This window comes from Callorhinus ursinus, unplaced genomic scaffold (genome assembly GCF_003265705.2).
Source record: "Callorhinus ursinus isolate GAN/ISIS: 27379988/994484 unplaced genomic scaffold, GSC_fseal_2.0 scaffold18, whole genome shotgun sequence".
NCBI lineage: Eukaryota > Metazoa > Chordata > Mammalia > Carnivora > Otariidae > Callorhinus > Callorhinus ursinus.
This window is the reverse complement of record NW_027397080.1, coordinates 35,977,301-35,992,516: the sequence shown is the minus strand read 5'-3', so window position 1 is coordinate 35,992,516 and position 15,216 is coordinate 35,977,301. Positions and strand designations below refer to the sequence as shown.

General features: G+C 55.7%; 1 protein-coding gene across 7 annotated transcripts in view; it reads left to right on the top strand.

The window, feature by feature from the left end:
* The window catches only part of PRKCZ (protein kinase C zeta), a 108,153-nt gene that overhangs the window by 69,111 nt on the left and 23,826 nt on the right, over positions 1–15,216 (top strand). For 6 of the 7 annotated variants that reach the window (XM_025856337.2, XM_073903496.1, XM_073903497.1 and 3 more), the window contains 4 exons: positions 6,209–6,294; positions 11,520–11,651; positions 12,787–12,865; positions 13,963–14,015. In XM_025856337.2, the coding sequence (XP_025712122.1) occupies positions 6,209–6,294; positions 11,520–11,651; positions 12,787–12,865; positions 13,963–14,015 (350 nt within the window). Of the gene's footprint in view, positions 1–6,208; positions 6,295–11,519; positions 11,652–12,621; positions 12,641–12,786; positions 12,866–13,962; positions 14,016–15,216 lie in introns of those variants that run through there. The other variant, XM_025856342.2, reaches the window with a different exon arrangement.

Here is a 15,216-nt window from a genome sequence, read left to right as displayed (position 1 = left end):
CCGCCCCCCGCCTGGGGCACCACTGCCCGGCTGCCCCCTCTGCGTCCCCGCATCCACCTGACTTGTGCTTCCCTCCAGCACCGGCCATTTACATATTCATCGTGTTTCCCATCATTTGCCATCAGTTCCAAGAGGACAGAGACTCTTGTTGTGTCCCCCGTGCCTGCTAAGGGTGCTGACTGGCATCCAGGATGAGCCAGTGTGGGCAAGCCGGACGGGATGCCAGCATGGAGCTGGGCAGGGCCTCGCTCCCGTACTGATGGTCGAGCACCTCTGTTGTCTTCTCTGTACTTCCCGAGACTTCCGTGGGATCGTAGTGACAAAGGCCATGTCCTGTGTGTGGAGGCCTTGTGGGGAGGAGGGTGCCCCTGGGGTGCAGGCAGATGTCTGTGGGAGCAGGGGCTGTGGCCGACGTGACCCGAGAAGACCACCTGCCTTCCATGCTGCATGGTCCCCGACCAATCCCAGGTCCCCTTCTGTTACCGTGGTTCTTCATTCCCCTTTCAAAGCCTGGCATATTTTAAATGACATTTTCAGCTGGGAAACAGGATGGTGAGAAGCAGGCTTGTGATCGGGGACGTCCCTCCGTGGAAGAGGTCTGTGTCCTGGCGTCCTGCTTCTTGCAGGCCTGGGACACGAGCCATGGCTGGGTCTCCTAAGTCACAGGGATGCTCCATTGTCCCTCGGAACCTCCCAGCCAGGTGCCCACTAGGGAAGTACCAGATACCTCCCCTGCAGCCAGGCTCAGGTCCCGCCCGAAACCCCTGACTGCTGGTTTCAGAAGGTCACGTGGTAGCATGTCGTAGAAGCCTGGGGTGGAGTGTGCATCTGGCAAGAACAGGGGGTCCTGGGGGAACCAGCTGGGCGAAGTGATGCGGAGCGTGGCCCTGCAGGGCCCCCGGCCACCACCTTTCTCCCCCAACACCCACATCTCTGCACACAGTCCTGGATGACTGAGTGACCAGGATATCTTCGACATCTTAGCCCTGGGAATGTGTTCTTTGTCATTACTGTTTTGTGACAGAATGAGTCAGGGCTGAGCCTTGTACTGAGGAGACCTGCTCACAGAGATGGGAGGTCCCTGCCCCGGGGACACCCAGTCCAGTCAGGGGGCCGTCGGGGAGGGAGCTGGGCCTGCGGGTGGCGGCACCCGCTCTGCCCGAGCCCCTGCTGTCCGCTGCACTCCACTTTCCACCCTTGGGTCCAAGGCCACCTCACCAGCTCCTTGGCCCTGCTTGGGGCCAGGTCACTCAGTGGGACACCCCCCCGGGGGGGACGGCATTCGGCTGTCCCCATGCAGTGTGCCCCGACGTGTGCCGCATCAGGGGGGAGCACTCCCTGCCTGGCTCAGAGGCTCCGCGGGGCCGTCCTTATGGCATGGCACAGGACTGTGCTGGTCACCCTGGGCTGTGGTCCATTTCCCGTGAACAAGAGAGGCTTTGCCTGCCATGCTGCTCTGCCCCGGAAATTCGGCACAGCCCACGCTCGTCCCCGTGTCTGCAGGACGTGGGGTTTTTTCACACTGTCGCTCCACGTGCTCTTCTTGTCAGAGCCCTCAAGACGCTGCATTGCCATAGAAACTGAGCTCGTTAAAATTCCCTGCAGCCTCCTAATTATAGAATTTCAAAGACAAGCAAAGAGCTTCTTCCAAGGGTTGGAGTTGAGGCTGAGAGGAGGGGGAGAGTAGCCCACGCTCCCTGGGCACCGCTGGGAGCTGGCCGGGCTTCTCCATGATTCCCAATCCAGGGCACGGGGAAGGTCCCCTGGCAGGCACACTCTGACCTCGGGGCCCGGCCTTGACCGCGCAGCTGAGACAGAACCTCGGACCCGCCAGGACCCTGGGGCCCCGACTCTCCCATGGAGGCCTTTCCTGCGCACCCGACGTGTGTGGGGGACCCTCTTCTGCGGGCACCGAGAGCAGCGGGGATGAGGCGGACACGCAGTGGGAGCACAGGGCCAGCGTCATTCCCAGAGCACCCGCCTGTCCGCACACGCATGTTCTCTGAGGACACGTGCTCTTTCTTCCTTTTTACACTGCGGCTGTCACTTCAGATCAGGGATAGGGGCTGTGACTTTCCAGGCAGAAACCCAGAATTTGCAAATGTGTCAGTTGTCTGAGCCAGTGGCCCACGAGGCTGATTGCCCTGGCCTGGGAGGGCAGGGGATGGCCGAGCCCCCGCCGAGCTCAGGGCCTCAGGAAGGCAGAGCAGGCATCATCCAGCTGCATCCAGCCCTGCACTTGGGGAACCTTCTAGTAAACAGTCCGAGGTTTGAAAGTTTTGGTGGTTTTGGTGGCTGCCATGGTGGGAATGTGGGTTTTTCAGGAAAGGTGCTCAGTTGATTCAGAAGTTAAGGAGGTGAGGGGCACCTGGGTGGCTCAGTTGGTGAAGCATCTTCCTTTGGCTCGGGTCATGATCTCAGGGTCCTGGGATCGAGTCCCGCATCGGGCTCCCTGCTCAGTGGGGAGTCTGCTTCTCCCTCTACCTCTTCCCCTGCTCATGCTCTCGCTTGCTCTCTCTCAAATAAATAAGTGAGTAAATAAATAAATAAAATCTTAAAAAAAAAATTAGGGCGGTAGTAATCCCAGTGCAGTCTTGAGAGAAACAGCAAGCAAACCCCAGGAGAGGGCCATTTGACACAGCGTCTGACCCGCACTCCATGCCAGCAAGGTCGTCAAACCAGGGACAGCTGGGAAGCTGCACTACCCAAAGGGGCCTGAGCAGACAGGGGTGAAATACCATTTGGGATTCTGGGTGGCACCTGGGTCAGAACGAATACATCGGGGAGCAGCTAAGGAAATCTGAATAGAGTATGTGCCCGAGTTAACAACGTCGTGTCAGTACTGCTTCATGAGCCGTAACAAATGTGCCACACGCTTGTAAGACGTCAGCCAGAGAGGACACCAGGTGGGCGCTCTGTGGGGTCCCATCCTCTCTCTGCAGTTTTCCCCTAAGTCTGGAACTGTTCTCAACCGTGAAGTATATTAAAAAGGCCGTTGAGGGGGAAGCCGGCTCCAGCTGGAGTTTAGGTGACAGCCCTGGTGTTCATCTCTGTCTTGATGAATACGTCAGAGGGAAGTCAGGTGTTAACGGGAGGGGAAGCTGTGGGCAGGTTACGTGGGAACCCTCTGGTCTGCCTTTGAACTTTCTGCAAATCCAAAATAAATAAATTGCGTGTATATGTGTGTTTTTTATCAGTGAGGGATGTTCCGCTGTCCCTTGTGGTTCTTTATAACTCACCTGACCGCTGCTTTCCAGGTAGTGGCCTGGGCGTGGATCGGACACCCCAGGGGCTCCCCTGCCTTTGCCTGGGGTGGTGCCAAGGACGTGGCACCTTGCCGGGATCTGCAATGCCAGGGGCTCTGAAAACGCCTTCCTGTCTCTGCATAGGGTGGGGGTGATGGTAAATACCATCTTAAAGGCCTCGTGTGAGTCAGGGGTCGCCAGAAAAACAGAACCAATAGGATGTGTGCATAGAGACAAGGACCTCTGTTTTAAGGAACTGGCCCGTGCAATTAGGGAGGTGGGCAAATCCAAAATCTGTAGGATCGGTGGGCAGGCTGGAGACCCAAGAAAAGCCTAAGATTCAGTTCAAGTCCAAAGTCTGGCTGCTGCAGAATTCCCTCTTGCTCAGGGGATGCCCATCTTTTGTTCTAGTCAGGCCTTCGACTGATTGGATGAGGCCCACCTATGTCAGGGAGGCCAGTCTGCCTCATTCAAATTCCACTGATTTAGATGTCAGTCTCATCCAGAAACACCCTTGGGGCGCCTGAGTGGCTCGGTTGGTTAAGCGTCTGGGTCTTGATCTCAGGCTTGTGAGTTCAAGCCTTGCATTGGGCTCCACTCTGGGTGTGGAGAGGACTTAACAAACAAACAAACAAACAAAAACAAACAAAAAAACCAAACACCCTCATGGGAACATCCAGAAAAACATTTGGCTGCATATCTGGGTGCCGTGGCCCGGCCCAGCTGACACCCAGAATGCACCACCCTTGCCCAGAGGCACACATTTCCTGAAGCCATACTCAATCTCCAGTTAACCAGCAGCAAGTTCATACTTCTGCCTCCCGTGAACCTGCAGGCGGGCAGGCAGTGGCAGGGGGCGTGGGCCGCCCCGGGCAGGACCACAGCAGGGGACAGGGCCTTTCTTTGCCTACTTAGAGCTTTGTTTCATCTTTTAAATTGGAGACACTTTATTTAAAATAAAAATTCAGCACCCGTTCCTGGCCCCTGTGCCCCCGCCAAAAAAAGTTTCAAATGAGTCCTTAAAGAAAAAACGAGATGGAATTATTTGAAGATGAGTCAGAGGGAAATACCTGAAATTACTTTGTAGCCATCCTGTTGTTAGTACCGCCAGCCCCTCCGTTTTTACAGTTTTGCCTGTTTAGGGTTTAGTGTGGGCTGAGGCACCTGCGGGCGTGTGGCTCGGGCACCTACAGAAGGCACAGCGCAGTGGGCACGTGTGGCCGTAGCAGCTGGGCAGGACAGAGCTCAGCCAGCACTCAGCCGCCCAGGGGCTGCCTCCCAGAGGCCACACCGTCCCGAACTTAGCATTGGTCTTCCACTTACTAGAACAACTTCATCTCATGACTGTGTGTCCTGAAACGATTCGTTAGCCCCCCTCTAGTGCTCTGAGCCTGTGGGGGCTGCATGCAGCCCTTGGTCCTATCCCCTCAGTGAGTTTGCCTGCCTGCTGTGCACCCCCTCATAACCCTTGGCCTCTGCTGGGGCATCTTTGTGTTTCTTATTTCGGGCGACTTTAGTCAAATTTGAAGGATACCTAGTCGGGCGTATTTGTGGATTTCCGTGTGGTGCATGCGCTGGGCACAAGAAAACCAGAGTGTTGGCTCTAGGCCGGCTCAGCTCCCTCTGCGTCTCTGTGTCCCTCCGTCTGTCTGTCACTCAGTGCCTTCTCTCTGCAGGACAGCTGGGGGTTGTGAATGCCACATACAGGGAGGGTCGGGGGGCATGCGTGGGGACATGGGGACGGTCAGTCCTGTGGACGTCAGCATGGACCCGCCCCCGGCCAGACTTCCCCCGAGTCAAGCCAGGTCGGCTGGACGGGCTGGAAGTGGCGGGACACACCCTGTCAATCTGGGCAGAGGCCCTGGGCATCACCAGGGACTCCTCAGAGCTGAGGGGCCGATGGACCCCAGGCCTGCAGCCCAGGTGTGAACTTGCAGGTGGGGGAGCAGGAGGGTGAAGGCAGGTGCCACCTCCCACTGGCTCTGCTCCCGTCTAGGTGTTGGCTGAGAGTCTGTGGCAGGACACGTTTGAGGGGTCCTGGGCGATGCGTGGGCCTCTGCCAAACCCCCAGCTGCCCACCGGCTGTGGGGCTCCTGCCACAGAGGAATCTGGATGTCTTGTTTCTGACTCAGTCTCCCATTTAAAGGGAGAGAAGCAGGCTCTCTGGTGGCTGTGACCCGATTTCAGCACGAGCTGGTAATTTGCTTGTTTTGAAAACATTTTGTTGGTTTCCACATTGGTGTATGTTCGTGGCACTTCCACGACTCATGAAAGTGGCTTTCACTGCGGAACTTTATGAAAGCACAAAGCTTCCTGTTGTACCCTGAGTATTTTGTACCAGCGTTCACTTCAGAGTGTTTGGAAGGAGCAAAGTTACGATCATTTTTAGGGACGGATGAAACCAGCAGTTCTAGTTCAACATGTAACTCCAGCGTTTTTGATTAGCGGTGTCCTTCTTACAAGTTTGGATTATTGAATGCGGTTTTTCGTAAGCAACGTGTTTGCTAACCCTCGACTCAGCATAAGTGCTTGTTGTGTCTGCCTCACCTCTGCCCCAAGATCTGTCAGGTGGCTGGGGTGGGGCGGGGGGACACTGGGCGGGGGTCTCTCATGTCCGGGTGGGCAGGACGCCTGGCTGCATTTCGGGTGGACCGTGGACTCCATGTGTCGGCTGCTGCCCCTCCATGGACGGTGAGGCAGGAGCGCACAGCCTGTGTGCACCGCACCCCAGTGTGGAAAAGGCCTGGTTTCCGTGCCTGGAGGGAAGGAGGGTGGAAAGGAAAACAGGGAGGCAGGCTTGGAAACTCATTGGCCTCCGATGACGTTCCAGCCAGACCCTCACGGGGGCTGCCCAGCTGCTGTCCTCCCTGCCAGGGTGGCTGTCCCCAAGGCACCTCAGGGGGGGGGGTGGGGTTCGAGGCCACTGGGCTGTTTCCTTACCCCTGTCTCCCGTCCCACCCTAGAATCCATCTACCGCCGCGGAGCCAGAAGATGGAGGAAGCTGTATCGCGCCAACGGCCATCTCTTCCAGGCCAAGCGCTTTAACAGGGTGAGTGCCACCGCCTCAGCGCCCAGCTCCCAGGCTGTCTCCGCCTGCCCTGCCCTCACCAGCCAAGGGAGAGGTGGAGACACTTCCCGCTGAGAGTGGGACAGGCCTCAGAGGCCGACAAGCCTGGTCCTGAAGCACTGGGCCTTTTCTGCACGTGGTGGCCGCCTGGCAAATGTGGTGTGTGCGTCTCTGTGTCTCTCTGTTGGCCCGGGTCAGGCCGCCCTTGCCGGGGGCACGGGGGCTCTGAGGTCCTGGCCTGCTTGTGGTCAGAAGTGGGTCTGAGAATTTGACCGATGACGCTGGGGTGCATGTTGTGCGTCTCCTCTGAGCCCCGGCACCCCGACAGCCCCGTGTCTGACACCCATGTGGCTCCCAGCCCATCCTTTCCATCCGTTCTCTTCAGAATGCTCTTCTGTTCTCTAGAAATGATACGATACGATTCAGGTGGCTTTGTGATGGTCCCACTTCACAGTGGAAAGGGTGGTACCTACAGGTGCCTCGCTGGCCAAGGACTTTCGTGTCCTGGGGCTTAAAGCAGAAACTCATTCTCTCCCAGTTCCGGAGCCGGAGGTCCAAAACCAAGGTGTGTGCAGGGCTGTGCTCCTTTGGTGGCTCTAGAGGAGGATCCTTCCTGCTCTTTGTAGCCCCTGGGGGCTGCCGGCGGTCCTTGGCTTGTAGCTGCAGCAACCCCATGTCTGCTGTGTCCTCACATGGCCTCTGCTCTCTCCCAAGGACACCGGGCATGGTTATGGCCCGCCCAATCCAGTACGACTTCATTTTGACGGTACATCTACAAAAAGTTTTTTTCCAAATGAGGTCACATTTGGAGGTTCTAAGGGGACATGAATTCGGGAGACACCATTCAACCTACTCCCACAGCCCAGCACATGCGCACCTGAGGGCCTTTGCACATGCTGAGACTCTGCCCTGCCCACCCTCCCCCCTCCTCTGCATGCTCAGAGCTCATGCTGTGCCTTACTCCGTCTTGGCTCAGACAATCATCCCTGCAGCCCTTTCTCTGCGGCCCCCATTCCCATGTGCAGCTGATGTTCCTCACAGGTCTATGTCTGCTCTCTCCCACCAGGCATAGTGCTCTGGGCATAGGGACTCTGAACACAGATTTGTTGTATTATAACTAATGACTGGAAGAAAGTCAGCCAGGGGAGACCTAGGGGCGCTGTGTTAGGGACCAAGAAAGAATGGAGCATGTCTGTCAGGAATGAGAAGGAACCCAGGTGGGTAGCAGGAGAACAGGGGGTCCAAGGAATATCGGATGCCTCGGGGAGCTCAGGCATCACCAAGCAAGAAGGTATGAGAGGACCCTGATGCCAAGTGCTGCTGGAGGGTGAGGACTGAGGGGGGAATGCGTGGATGATAGACCTTTGTTCCATCTCTGGGTGGACTGATGGGGTGTGGATGGGAGATGCCGTGGTGAGCCAACCAGATAGGATGAACCCTGGCTGCTGACAGCGTGAAGAGATGGAAATGTCCCAACCCCCAGGATGCGAGGCACCTGCCGCCCCCACCCTGTGTTTATTTTTCCAGCCAGCTGCGTGGCCAGGTGGCTTCTCTTTCTGCACATCTGGGCACTGGCTTGGAGACCCCAGATGGGACTGGCCAGCCTTCGGGATATCAGACAGAAGGTTCTGGGAGGCCCCCCCCCCCATGTTGACTTTCAGGGAAATGCTGTTTCCTTCATTACCACACACTCACTGGTCCAAGATGAAGCCCACCCACCCAGCAAGACAGGCCGGGGCCCGGGCAGCACAGAGGGACCTGGCTTCTCCCACTCTGCAGATTTTAGGAGAAAAACCCATTTCCCTGATTGCAAGGTGCAGACCGTCACCCTCTCCCTCTGCCTGCCCTTCCTGCCCCCCGCTCCCGAATCAGTGAGAAAAGGCTTTTCCTCCCTGTGGAGGAGTGGGGGACTCTCAGGGGTGCCCCTGCCACCCCATTCAGCTGTCCCCAGACCACCAAAAGTAGGTTTTCACAAACACGGGGGGGGCTGGGAAGGGGGCCAAAGACCCTCGACTCTTAGACTGTTCAGTTCACAGAACGAGGAGCCTGCAACGTGTTGCCAAGTTTGATTTCCCACCTGATTCTCCTTGGTTCCAAGTCCTGCGTCTTGCCGGGACCCTGGAGGCTGGGTCTGCACCATTCACTGTGTTAATCACAGGATTGTGCGGGTCACCTCCACCTGTCACTTGAAAGGATGTTTTAAGAGCTACACACTTGGTTCTGCAGGAATCAGCAAGACTTACAGGGCAAGAGCCCACAAGAGATCATTTCTCATGTTCTTCATCGGTGACCCGGGCAGAAAGTGAGTGGGTGTCAGTCATATGGCTGAGTCTCCCCACCAGGATCTTTATTTGTCCTTGACACGACTTTTCTTCTAGAACAGTGAGAAAAAGTTCCACTGGTGAATCAAAGGGAGAGATCCAGCAAGTTTCTGGAGAAGAAGTGAAGACCTCCACCCTAGAAAAGGAGACACCAGTGCCATGGATGGGGTGGGGCATGAAGGCAAGGTCAGAGCCTGGCCCTGGGAACCCCAGGGCATGAGCATTTCCCGTAAATGCTGGTCGAGGGTTTCTCCCAAGTTTTTTGGCCCAAGCAACTAGGACAGAGTTAGCAAGCAATTCACGTCAGGGCCAAAGAGTAAATATCTTAGACTTCGTGCACCACCAGGGCTCTGCTGCAACTGCCAACCCCATTGTAATGTAAAAGCAGCCACAGACAGGGGTAAGGGGGTGAACAGATGAGCGAGGCCGAGTTCCAATAAAACTTTATTTATAAAAAACATGGCCGCATTTGGCCCACAGCTGTAGTTTGCCTGCTCCTGGAGTAGAAGATTGGAGTCAGCACTTGCTGAATGGATCAAGGCCTCAAGAGGAGCACGTTTTGGGCCCAGCATGAGACCCCCTCCCCACCCTGCACTAGCATGAAAGCAGGATTCCGAAGATGCAGGAGGGAGGGATGAGGCTACCCCTCCCGCCCCAGGAAGAGCAATAGCTTCTTATACCTTGTAGGAAGAGGCAGGAACGCATGGAGAATCTGCAGCCTCAAGCTGCACCTCCCACACGCTTGCAGCCCCTATGGGCAGCCTAATGGGCCAGCCCAGGAGGGCTCCCCAGGAGCCAGCAGAGGTGCAGCTCCTCGACAGCCCAGCCTCAGAGGACCCCACGGTTGAACCAATAGGACACCTGAGCTCACAGTCAGGAAGCACAAAGCACAGTGGAAACAGGGCACCCGAGCAAGAACCCACAGAAACCCAGACCAAAGGCTTAGACGGAAAAGAGTTCAGGGTGACTGAAAAGTAGAATGTGTGATTGAAAATACGAGCCAGGAACCAAGTCAGCAGTGTGTAAGGAGGCTTAAAAATATTTTCACTCCATTAATTTATTCATTCAGGTGAATTTCAGAGTATTGAAGCTTGGGGTTTAGGTTTTGTTTTTTAGTGTCATGTTTCCTGAAGTGTTAACAGTTCAAACAGAGGTCTGAGATAAAGAGCCCCTGGCAGCCTGTCCTGAGCGGCGTGGGCATGTGGGTCTCACGTCCCTTCCATGTCCCTGGTGTGGAGCCCGGGGAGAGCGTGCTGCTCTCCGTCAGCAGCTGGCCTACCAGCCCCTGCTTATCTTTGGGAAGGAATCTGTGAATTTGTGAAGCCACCGAGTGGCCGATGGAAGAAGCATTGCAGATTAGTTGTGCAACGTGACCGTGGGAAAGCTAACCACGTTAGCATATTATATAAGAAAGGTGAATTGTTCTTAATGGCTTCGCAAATGGTTTGACGCAGCCGGACACACCCAAGAGAATGAAAACTGGTCTTCATACCCAAAGCTCTTCTTTGACTTCCGAAGTTAGGCGTTCAGCGGTTGCCCTACTTGGGCAATGCTGGTACGAAACGAGGGCGGCCAGAGCTGGAGGCGCTGTCAGGGTCCCCTGCGGCCGCCCCCCCCCCCCCCCCCCCCCCCCCCCAGCCCCGCCCCGTCCAGCCCTCACTGCCTTGCGCTGCACTTCAGCCCATTCCCTCACGGCCCCACAATTTGCGTTTGGCTGCTCGTGGGAGGGATGCTTTAGGCAATACAGACGACTTGGAATAAATGCTTTTCTGTCCTGTTTCCAAAGTTAAAAGTAATGGGTGTGTATGTGTGTTTGCTTGACCTTAGCGAACATGTATTGGGCACCGACTGTGTGCTGGGCACAGCCCCGGGCATTGGCCGCAGAGCTGTGACCAGGACCTGAAGCTGTGTGTGTGGGGACCGGCTCCCTCGGGCCCTGGTTTCCCCGCTCGGCGCTTCGCTGATGAGAAGTCGGCTTCTCGGGGCCTGTGGCTGTGAGCTCCGGGCACACGGTCTGTCCACACCGCCACACCCCACACCCACACGCCGAGAGGATTCCATCAGGCATAAATGAACTCTGCTCAGTACAATTGTAGTCCTTTTTATTTTTCTTCAGGAATAATGAGAGGCTTTTTCAAAAGAACAAAATTTGTTAAACATGCATATGAGTAACAGCTAGAGAAAAGATGATCACGGGAACCCGGTGCCACTCACGTGCACCTCCTGCCACATGTGAACAGATTTCTGAACACATTCATCTTCCTGCACTTTGTAACAGTTAAAAATTAGGGAAACATCACCGAACAAACTCATAGTTAGCATTAGCTTCAGATGTTTAGAACCTTGAAGAACAAAGATTGACTACTTGAAAATCTTTAAAAATACAAAAAACAAAACAAAACACCCAAGATAATCGCAGACTGCCCCTAGCAGTTCAAAGTTATGACACGTCAGAATGCCAGGTAGAGTCCCTGTCTCCATGGTCGTCCAGAGGCAAATCCGGACGTCTCTCATGCCTGTCTCAGCCTGGGTCTGCACACAGCCCAGCAGGAGCTGTGATCCCCCTCCGGCCCCTGCAAGCAGGGGTGGGTCCTTGCCCGAGGAGGGGTCTCATCACCCCTGCCAGAGCGGGGTCCCAGCCCCCTCCTTGGGGCCCTTGGTTCCCGCAGCCTGGGGATGGACCCCAGTGGGCGCCTGGGCTTGGGCAGAGCCCTGTGTCCACATGTGACCAGCGGATTGGGCCACCTCTTGTCCTAGCTCCCTGTCATTTTCTGAGAAAATCAGGGAAGATGCCGCATGCCCCGGCGCTGAGCTGGGTCCCTAGTGTAGCGTGGCTTCAGGGGACACCCCAGCCCTCGGCCTGACGGCTGCTTTTCTTGCCTGCAGAGAGCGTACTGTGGCCAGTGCAGTGAAAGGATATGGGGTCTCGCAAGGCAGGGCTACCGGTGCATCAACTGCAAGCTGCTGGTCCATAAACGCTGCCACGTGCTCGTCCCGCTGACCTGCAAAAGGCATATGGTGAGTGTGGGCCAGATAGGGCCCTGGGGGCCCGTGAGTTGGGGTAGCCTCAAGCTCATTGTCCACACTGACCCTGGTGACCCTCAGGCTCCCTCCGTCCAAATGGGATCCTGCCACCAATGAGACAAAAGGAGGGGGTGCCTATGGGTTGCAGAGCCATGACCCCGGCCAGCACCCCAGGTGGGGCCCCTCTTCCCACGCCCTGTGAGCCCCCAGCACTCTTCGGGCGGGCGGCCTCTAGTGGGGCCTCTAGGGCCCTCTCCCACCCTGGGACGAAGATACAGGAGCAAGGGGAGGCTCATCTGTACCCCAGGCATGAAGTAGCTCTAAGGAGCCACAGAGGGAAAGCCCATGCCGCCCTGAAAGTCGGAGGATGCACCCCGCATGTGCCCCTCAGCCTGCGACTGTGGACGTAAAGCACCCTGGCCCTTTGACGTGTTGTTCATTTCCGTCCTGAGCATTCAGGCTTGGTAGTGCTCGTGGGACCCCTGAGCAGGAGCCTGAACTGGACGTTGAGTTCCTCCTGGGCCTCTGGCAGGCACGTCTGGGCGGGTTGGCTCATCTGATGTCTAACCCTGATTGAGCACTGGGAAGTGGGGTCCCTACACGGACTGGTGTGGGGGAAATGCACACGGTCTTCCTAAAGTCCTTCCAGCCGTGGCTGCCAAGAACCGAAAGGGTGCACATACCCTTTGACCCCATAGGTCCACGTTAGCCTGAGAAATAAGGCCAGCCCCAAAGATGTATCAGTCAGGGGCTGAGGGATGCCAACGCCTGGAGCTTAATGTCGGCCAATAGGGGGCTGCCTCAGCTGTGACATCAGCCCCCAGGACTCTGTGATGTGGCCGTGGGGGTGGGGGAGACTACTAAGCATTATGTACAAAGGCCCCATTTTTTAAAGCACCTGCTGGAAAGGTCACAGCCTGAGGTGCTGAGTGGTCTTCCGCAGGAGATGTCCGTGTGGGTCTTCCTGTCTCCAGTGTGGTAAGGTTAGCAGGTGATTTGTGGAATATGTATTAGGACACAGGTTACAATGTGTATATCACAGGAGGTGGTAATAGAAAGTCACACAGTGTCTCCAGAAGCTACATTGTAAAGCCTGCCTGGTCACTTTATAATGCCCGTCTCTTTGCAGGATTCTGTCATGCCTTCCCAAGAACCTGCAGTAGATGACAAGGACGACGTGGACCTTCCTTCTGAGGACACCGATGGAAGTAGGGGCTGCTTTCTTCCTGCTGGTGGAGCCCAGGCTCTCCACCCTGGAATTCCTGTGTGCCTCCCCTTTCTGAGCACGAATCCTTTCTAGTTCCCATCTGCTCTCTGAGGGTCAATATTGGCAAGCATGTGCCCCTCACTGCGGGACTGGGGACGTCTCTAGGGCCTTCCATCATCCCTGGGCAGAGATGGCAGAGTGGGGTGGCCTTCCCTGGGCACACACATCTCTGAGAGTGGCTGCCATAGGAGTCCAGGTGGGCGTTTTCCCTCGGCACCGACTTTGGGAGTTCTAGAAGATACTGTGGCGGCTACCATAGGCAGGCCCTCCCACGGGTGGGCTGCTGCATAGGCTGGTCTCCATGGAAAAGCCTGCTGTCAAGTTGGTTCTTAGGTTTCTGTGGGATTTTGTGGGGTTTTTTTTGGTGGAGGAGAGACATTTTTTTTTTAATGCTCAGAAGCATTTGGAGAAAGATTTTGAATACTAGTTGGACCGATAGCCCGGCTCTGAGCTCCCAAAGTCTGTGCACTGTTAAGAGCATGGTAAATGTGAGTTCTGTGCCCTGAGAGTGCTTGAAGGATGAAATGAGACCACAGAACATAAAGCATTTAGCACAAAACCTCATACAAAGGAGATTTCTAATAAACAACAATGGCGCACACCCACCACACACCCACCCAACTACTACCCATCCACCATCCACTTATCCATCCACCCATCCATCCATCCTTCCATCCATCCATCCTCTCTTCCACCCACCTGCATACTCTAAAAACAACATCTGGAAGGCTAGATACGAAACTCTTGTGAATACTTACTTCTAGATGAATCGCTGAAAAAACCTGTCACAAATGCAGGTTCCCAAGCTCTACCCCCAGAGGTGCAGAGTCAGGAGGCCTGGGTGGGACCAAGAAGCTACATTTTCTTAGGGCTCTGCAGTTAGGTGTGGCCGCTCCGTGATTTGCCCTCAGTGTGGCTGGCCTGGCGTGGGCCGCTGGTGTCCGCAGAGGAGTGAGGGGCCGTGGGAGCCCCTGTGTCTCAGGCTGCGTTCCTGACAATGCCTGCAATGTCCTGTTGCTTTCTTTCTCTCTTCACTAGTTGCTTACATTTCTTCAACCCGGAAACATGACAACATTAAAGATGATTCTGAGGTGAGTGTATAAAATGGCTCATTAGTGTTTCCAGTTTCTTTTTGGAAGTTCATTAGCTCATTTCTGGGGCAGTTATGGAAATTTAAATATGAACTAGACAGGCTTGGGAATTGTTGCTCACTGTGAGGGCATGGTCTGTGGACCTCTCAGGTGATGCACACTGAGGGGTTCAGGGCAGAGTGCCATGGAGTCTCCAGTATTCAGCACACAAGGAATCTCCGGATTGTTAGGTGGACAGAGAGCAAGCGGGTGCGGCCGACACAAGCCAGTGCTAACTCTCAGACGTGAGGATGTGGTGGTGGTGTACTATTCTCACAGCTCTGCAGAACTGGGAGAACTTGGCCAGGTGAGCCCAAGTGGCAGGCCTGGTCCGAGCCTGGGTCAGGCTCAGAATCCTCTTCGGTCAAGTTGGATAATGACCACAGCTTTTTGTGAGGGTGAACTGAGAGCATTTGTATGAACCCCTACCCCATGGCTGGCACACGGGAAGCTTCCCACAACACCGGTCGTCAGTGTGGCTCCTCCCATTTCAGTACAGGGTGGCTTGGGCCCCCACAGTGGGCTGCAAGGAGCACACGGAGACCCCAGGCTCATGTGCTTCGAGAAAAGGTGGGAAGGCTGGTCCCTGGAGAGTGGGATCACTTCGTACTCTTGCACAGCTGCCATTGTCTGCAGGGATCCACGTGGAGGAATCACCCTGAACCAGACTTGTCCTTTGTCCTGTTTTGGACAAGTTTATGGCTGGGTGGGCCAACGTCAGAGGTAGATTGATAGATGCTCACCACATTCGGTAGTAACTTGATTCTCCCCACTCCCAAGGTACAAATGCTTACATTTTCTGCAACTATCTTCTGTCTCCTGTCACAGGACAAGTGTTCCCATCCCTGGGATATTGGTACCTCATGAAGCAACAGGATGTTGGCACCCATGGGCATGGCCCACATGGGGCACGGGGCCCTCCTGCTTTGGTGGGTGGGCTGTGCAGTATGGTGAAGTTGGTCTGTTGGGGGGCAGAGAGGAGAGGGCGTGCACCAGCCCAGGACCTGGCTCCAGAAACATGGGCTGCTGCCGTGGCACAGCTCACTCTTGTCTGGGGCACATCCTTTATGACTCTTCCAGAGGCTGCCATCCCAGAGACTCTTTAGGGTCCAGGTGTGGCACTGTATCTGCTGTGGGTTCAGTTCCCGAGCACCCTCTCTGC